This window comes from Eurypyga helias, unplaced genomic scaffold (genome assembly GCF_000690775.1).
Source record: "Eurypyga helias isolate BGI_N326 unplaced genomic scaffold, ASM69077v1 scaffold14483, whole genome shotgun sequence".
Classification (NCBI taxonomy): Eukaryota; Metazoa; Chordata; class Aves; order Eurypygiformes; family Eurypygidae; genus Eurypyga; species Eurypyga helias.
The window spans coordinates 644-8,324 of record NW_010240743.1 but is presented as its reverse complement, the minus strand read 5'-3'; the positions used below and the strand labels follow the sequence as shown (position 1 = coordinate 8,324).

Genomic DNA, 7,681 nt, shown 5'->3' with positions numbered 1-7,681 from the left:
AGGGTGCGCAGCAGGTCGAGGGAGGGGACTGTCCCCCTCTACTGTGCTCTTGTGAGACCCCACTCTTGTGAGAACCTGGAGTACTGCATCCAGCTGTGGAGCCCACACCATAAAAATGACATTGACCAGTTGGAGTCAATCCAGAGGAGGCCACAAAGATGCTCCGAGGGCTGGAGCCCCTCTGCTATGGGGACAGGCTGAGAGAGTTGGGCTTGTTCAGCCTGGAGAAGAGAAGGCTCCAGGGAGACCTTATAGCACCTTCCAGTGCCTGAGGGGCTACAAGGAAGCTGGGGGGGGCCTTTTTACAAGGGCCTCTAGTGACAGGACAAGGGGTAACGGATTTAAATTGAAAGTGGGGAGGTTTAGATTGGATATCAGGAAGAAGTTCTTCCCGGAGAGGGTGGGGAGGCACTGGCACAGGTTGCCCAGAGAAGCTGTGGATGCCCCATCCCTGGAAGTGTTCAAGGCCAGGCTGGAGGAGGCTTGGAGCAACCTGGTCTAGTGGAAGGGGTCCCTGCCCACGGCAGGGGGGGTGGAACTAGATGATCTTTAAGGTCCCTTCCAACCCAAACCATTCTGTGATTCTATGATACCATGCTACTGACTGACACATACAGAGTGAGTAAGTCAGAGTGAGATAAGATATATAAATGTAAATCTATAAATCTCGAATTTCAGAAAGTAACTTATGGACCTTCCACGGGCATATACAACTTTCTTACAAGTAATTAAGCTATCTAAACTGATTTTTTTGAACTAGTAGCTTCAGTTCCTCTTTATATTCTGATGTATATTGTCATCTTAGTAAATTAACTCACGATTATTTCTTTTATGGTTAGACTTGGCACAGGGACTGAATTGCAGGAAATGTGAAAAAATACAAATGTAGTGCCATTCTATGCAAACTAAAGAACAAACAGTAAATCAAATTATGAAATATGTTTTTGTAGTTCTTGTTGATAAAAGTATTGTGAAAGTGTGAAGAGCAAGTGTAACGATAACAATAAATGTGAAGACACACACACTTACATTTTGTTCCATGGTCATTATGTCTTGTTCAGCTTTTGAAAGCTTAAATTTGTATTCACTAATTTGTCGGTTGGCATCTCCTAGAAAAAGATTGACATTAATATATTACTCAAAGCAACACTGTAAATTGGCAATTTCCCTTTTCATTCTAATTCATTAAAAAGCCCATTTTATTGAGAAGCCCTTATACAGGATTATAGAGGTAAATGTCCTTCCAGAAATCTTTTTTGAGAGTATGAAAAGGAAGTAATTTTCCTGTTACTCAGAGAACACAACTGCTGTCTCTGTAACAGTGTTCATTAAATCTCAGATCTGGAAGATACACACCTTTTTAAACACATATATTTAGACCACCAAACTCATGTCTCAAACAAAGAGAATCAACACAATGACCAACACACCACAAAATGAATCAAAGCACAACGGACATAACAATAAGCCACATTTAGCAGAGACATCTGTAATAACGGATTGAAACGGAGCACAAGGCTTGAACCCACCTGAACAGCTCAAAGGAGCTTTTGCAAATTATTTGGTTGTTACATTTTAGCCCTGACATTGCCAGTGCTCTGTTCATGTTCATTGCCACAAGCACATTAAATGACAATCTGTCAAACAAGTAAAGTTTTCAGCTGAAAAAAACAACTTGCTTAAAATGGGAAGTAGCTTAATCCTTCTACAAAGCAACACTGAATATTGTGTTAAACCTTCATAATTTTTCATGTTTTGCTTCAGAGAATAACAGACTTTTAGATTAAGTTTCTGTATCAAAGATTTAACAAAATAAAAAGAATCCCCAGAATATATTAAAACTATCTCAGCTGAAATTCTGCATCTAAAAATTGAATTTGTTCAAGTAAGTGGCACCCATTCTAGGAAAGGTGATCAGCTGGAGAATAACTTCCCAAAATGCTGTTATTCAGCACTGAAAGAGGCAGATTGTTAAGCTAGTCTGCAGGGAGAAATTTACAACAAGGAGATATACCAACAAAAACTCGTGATTTATTCATTTACAATACTACCACTGCACACCAATATAGGAAAAGGAGCTGGAAGAGTCTGTCTCCTGTCCCCAGTAAGAATACCTCTGAACAGTAACCATATACCTACTCTGCATTTCAATTAGCTGCAAGTCAGAACCATTCTCTAAGCCTATGATATCTGGATTCATGCCATCACTTTTAGAATATTTCTGTCGTTCTTCTTCCAACTGCATCTTCAGTTTTCTAACCTGAAAAAGAAGCGTTTTTGTTAAAAAGTTCAATAGTTGCAGATCTAAACATTCAACGGGGAAAAGGCAGAGAGTCCAGAGATGCGACTGGCTGAGACAGCTCTGTAAGCAGGAGGAGCAGAGCCACGCCAGGAACCAGTCCTTGAGGCGCGTGGCAGCATTCCCCCACTCCCCTTGCTGGGTGCGTGCCCTCTGCATGTCAACCCACCAGGCTGGTCAGTGCTGCAGGGTGCTGCGTGCAACGCAGGGGCACCCAGTAACAATACCAGAGCTGTCTCTCCAGAGGAAGTGGCAGCGCTAAACTCTGATTATGCATTTCTTCTGCAGCAGGTCGCTTGCACTCTAAACATGTACGAAGATTATGAACTCATGGTGAGTTTATAGAAAGAGTAACCCACAGCTTTTTCGGGGTCCTCTCTTTTACACCACCTGGAAGCAGGAGTCCTAGCCAAGTCTGTAGCGTACATTAAAGGGTTCCATTTTATGCTACAGAGCTGTCCTGGGATTTTTCCAGTAGACAGGGAGCTATGTCCTCTGTATTTTGAGTTTATGGAAATTTAAAGAAGTGGGAGCTCCTTTTTTGACCCTCTTATCAAAGTGTCGCCCTACAGATTAGCCCTATGGGAGTTATATTTGCAAAACTCCCGTTCATGATACAAATCAAATATTTAGCAGTGATTTTTACAATATGACGATAAAAATACGTATATGCGTAGTTAACAGCCTTGATTCAATACTAGGATTTTCTATTTGAGTAGCAGAAATGATCAAAGAAATAGTACCACTTAGCAATACATGGAAGGAAAAGCCACATGAGTTTATGAAAATGTCATTTTACCGACTTCTGTATTTCTATATAAGGCAAAAAAACCCAACTCTGAGTTTGCGCACTAACAGCAGAAAGTCAGATTTCAGCTAACCAGTCGCTGAAGCGAGGGTTCACTACCAACCAAGATCAAAGTCACATGGATAAGGACACCAGTGAGAGGCGCTGATCATTCCTGGTAGCCAGTCAGGTAAGAAGTTGAGTATTTTATTCTGCTTTAGTGCTTACGTATTTGATTAAGCACCTTTGATGATTAATATTTGTTTATTGCTAATATATTCATAGTCTACAAAAGGATACAGAGGTCTATTTCTGAAAATAATAGTTTATTTTACCTGGGACAATAACTCCTCCTTTTCTCCAGCCAGTTTTCGTAGCCGGACATCTAAAAAGCAAATAACCCAATTAAAAACCAAAGAAATCTATAACTAAGAACGTATTTTATATAACCTTATGTTCGTTCCAAAATTAAAATGATTTTCAGACTTAAAGCTAATAGCACTGGAAGCACAAAGCTTTGATATCTCACTAATAGTAACACAGCAGCCTTTAGTTAATAGCAGGAAAAAAAATGGGAAAAATATTTAATTCACACTGTTTATTAGTATAACAATTTTAGAAGACCTCTGAGTTTAGTAATTCTCCAAAGTAAGCTGAGGATTTTTTGGTTTTAATAATAAAACACAGTTTTGTCCCAGTATCTAGAACAGCCATTTCCAGCAAAATTTTCTTCTGATTATATACCTCCTTTCCCTTTCTTATTCTTAAAGACTGCTGTCTCCTCAGGGAAGGCACTAAGCTTCCCTGTAAGTTCAGAAAGTTTGTAGAAATGTTCTCAAACCACAACAAAAGTACTTGGGGAAGGAGCCACAGGACCGTTTCAGTATCTCTAACCAGTCAGGCGATAAATAATGGCTACAAAACAGTCTGTCAAGCAACAGCCCCCAAAGATTAGAGAGGCTCCCTTGGAAACTCTTAACTCTGACAGTAACAAAGCACAAAGACAAAGTATTTCACTGAGATGGAATCACAGCAGAAACATGCATCAAGTCTAATCTCTGCCACAAGAAAAAATACATAACTATTATGTATTATGGACAAATATAATGCAAGTGTACAGAGATGTTTCTTTGCATGTTAACTGAGTTTTCCAGTGGAGTGACTACGCACACAGTCACTTGTTCAATCTAACACATTCATTATTTCCTAATAAATGTGATGAAAGACTGCACTTGCTTTACACTAAAATAAAAACAGAAATATTTCAAGGAAGGGCAAAGAATATACAATGCATGGTTTTCTATAATGGTAGCTCTATTATTAATTATATTCATTTTTCAAGATTTTTTTTTTCCTCATGAAACACAGTGGTAAACATACTCCACTTTTAGGCAAAGTATTTTCTGACAGTAATAAAGCAGACACTAGATGGAGAGATCTCATCCATTACAAACAACCAAGCACATAAGGGGTTTTTTAATTCAGAAAGATACATCTGACTTTTTACTCAGCATAAAAATAATAAGTAAGCAAATCACAGTCTTGAAAGTTGTGTAAGCACATATTCTAGAAGCATTACGGGTATTTTTTTGGCTGTAAATCACAACCCACTGTGAACAGGAGGCAAACAAACACTTCAGGCACTCTATAAAACATGTTAGGATATTTTTACCTAGTGGTCCTTCTCCTGCAGATTCCAAGACTTGAGCAGCTTCCTGTGATACAACTGTTATTGCACCAACCACTGATTCATGGTTTACATCACCATTTGGTGTGCCATCTGGAATTATAACTAATCCGTGTTTCTAGAAATACAAAAGAAAAAACCTACTCGTACAAAAGCAGTGCTAAAATATAACCGGGCAGAAAAGTTTTCAAAAAGCTCTGCAACTTAACCGAAACAGTTAAAAAATGCACCATTTATCCTACCCTAAGGTCAGGTGTTGAGACTGCCCAAGAATAACAACCATTCTTCCTCTTTTTCATCGACTTTGATTTCACGCCCCATTCCTGGATGTCTGTTACTGTAAAGTAACTACTACCAACATACCTCTCCTCTCTTCATTGCTTCCTTCAGGTCAGCCAACTCCTCTCTGAGCTCATCTCGCTCATTCTTAATGCAGTCAAAGTAAACTTTCTGTCTCTCTAGGGCCTGGGTTCAGGCAGATAGCAAGAGAAAGAATGGCACAGAGAAAAAAGCACGTGACAGAGAGCAGAGAGATTTTCTACAAGTAAATACAAAGAGCTCAATAAAAGTAAAGAAATTAAAAGGTGTATTGAACATATATAAACATACATTTGTCAGAGCTACCTTGTCTAAGTCACATATCTAGCCTCGTTGCTGCATGTTTCCCATGATGTAATTTTTTCCCAGGTGGGTCTTAGTCAATTCTGTAACAGATTTCTGTTTAGTACATTCTATTTTTGGTAGATTTTTATAAACTAGATTGAATACTAAGAGAGTGAGTTCTTAATACAGGCATTCTGTGGCCAAAAATAAAATTTGCTGGAACTCAATTGGCAAAGATCCTGTAACATCAAATTCATTAAACTGATTTGTCTAACTTTTATAGGGTAGAGAAGCAGAAACCTTACCTCAAAAAAGACCTTGGATATATAAGCCTGTCATCCACTTACAAAAACTAGTTTACTACTTGTTTAAGTATTACAACCACCCTTTACTAAAACCAAACAATCGGTTTTAGATGAAAAAGCAGCGAACACCAGCAGCACTACTTCACAAAGGGAAGGATCACAGCTAAAAGCGCACCATGCATGCAGATGGGTTTGCCTGCCTGTGCTGGAGCTGTGGTACCTGGCTGCTAATCAGACGGTTTCACCTGCCTGGGCAGCACCCCAGTGTTCCCTTCAAATTCAGCGCTGCATGCATTACAAACAGTCCTGACCGTACAGCAACTGCAGAAGTGAACACATACTCTGCCAAGAAAATTACCCAATTAAACCCTGCGTCATGCATCAGTGTTTAGGAATGGACTGATACCAAGAAAGAAATGAAGGGGTACACCTCTGTACCGTAATTGCTCCACATAACAACTGCAGCACGCTGAATTTTAACAATTACCTAGAAACTGTATACGAGAGCCATTTTTTATTCTTGATTTCACTTAATTTATTAGTATGCAAATGCAACATTTAAAATACAGGCAATTCAACACGTGAAATCAGGACAACTAAGCTCTGCAAGCATGTTTTAACATTCCAGTATGATTAAAATCTGATCCCCTGGCAGGTCCTATTTAATAAATATTCCAAAAACCTTCATAAAATATACACCAAACTCAGACACACGGTTGCTGATTTCAAACTGGCAACGGGTGTACAGTCTGGAGCCACCAAACAGTAAAATAGCTGTACGTTGCAGGAATATAACCTGGAAATTACAGTTCAGGGGCCTCAAATAGATCTAATTTAAGACCAAATACAAGTGCAAATTTCAATCACTTTGTAGAAACAGGACACTGTAAGAGGGCAGCTGTAAAACTGAATCTCATGCTATCTCTGTTCTGCTTGCCTCTCTTTTTTCCTCTGAGGCAGCGCAAGTCTTGCACACACTGTAAAACCAGGTTACAATTCAAGTTATGAACTACTCCTTTGAGAAGCCTCTCAAACTTCTGAAGCTGGAAGAGAGTAAAAATCGGCAAAACTACTCATTATTGGGGAGAAAGACTCAAAAACTGTGAGCTAAGAAAAACATAAAAATGTTTTTAGATTACAGAGGTCAGAAGGAAGAGCGCAGTGTTTTTACAATACCCAAGAAATTTCAATTCTGAGATGGTAGGAAAATAAAAACTAGTTAAAATCCAGTGATGCTCTTAAAAAAACCAGAAACTGGCACAAAAAAAAAAAAAAGTGGCTAAAGGAAAAAATATCTCTCTTGTCAATCTGGTTTGTAGCTATTTTTTTTGAACGTTAGACAAGCGATATGCTCTGTGCTAACTGTCACCGTTTTTGAAAGAAGTGTTTGCACAGAAAAATTGCACAAATTGGGACAGTTCAGTACACCAAGGTGAAGAGTAAATATGGAAAGAATATGGTTAAAGATAAAAAAAAAACCCTTCAGAAGAATGTTCAGAAGAAACTTGAAAATGTTGAAATGCTATTTTATGATGCAGGGAGGATTGCAGTATGGATTCAAGGACTGAAACGTGAGACAAATATGGATTGAAAAAAGCCAGTAGAACTTCTCAAAGTGGCTTGGCTCCAGTAAATACAACAATTTTCAAAGAAACACATGTATGACAAAGTCTGGTGTAAAATTCACTTAGAGAGAAGTGACCCTGGTGTTACTGAAATGCAAACCATTCCTTTCTAAATACTATCCATGTAACTGCCTCCCTTTCCCCACATTGCAATGTACTTGTGGCCCAGAACAGCCACAACATCAGTTATCACAGAGGATCAGGCTGACGCTGAGACAGTTTTATCACTTCTGTGCGACCCAGAAGCCAAGCTGACAAACCCCACCTGACCGACCTTAGCTGTGTAGTGAATATCACCAGTTCTTACTGTACCACCTACCCTCCTATACAGCAGCCCTACACATGCTCCTCAAAGGTTCCACACAACCACAGTTT

General features: G+C 39.1%; 1 protein-coding gene across 1 annotated transcript in view; it reads right to left on the bottom strand.

Annotated features, from left to right (window-relative positions):
• LOC104507315 (leucine-rich repeat flightless-interacting protein 2-like) overlaps nucleotides 1-5,238 on the bottom strand; it is a gene marked incomplete at its 5' end in the record, with an annotated part of 8,016 nt that extends 2,778 nt beyond the window's left edge. Inside the window, 5 exons of the mRNA XM_010148553.1 lie at nucleotides 1,030-1,109; nucleotides 2,140-2,260; nucleotides 3,422-3,471; nucleotides 4,759-4,891; nucleotides 5,137-5,238. Of these exons, the coding sequence (XP_010146855.1) occupies nucleotides 1,030-1,109; nucleotides 2,140-2,260; nucleotides 3,422-3,471; nucleotides 4,759-4,891; nucleotides 5,137-5,238 (486 nt within the window). The remainder of the gene's footprint in view (nucleotides 1-1,029; nucleotides 1,110-2,139; nucleotides 2,261-3,421; nucleotides 3,472-4,758; nucleotides 4,892-5,136) is intronic.
• Between the last annotated feature and the right edge of the window lie 2,443 nt (nucleotides 5,239-7,681).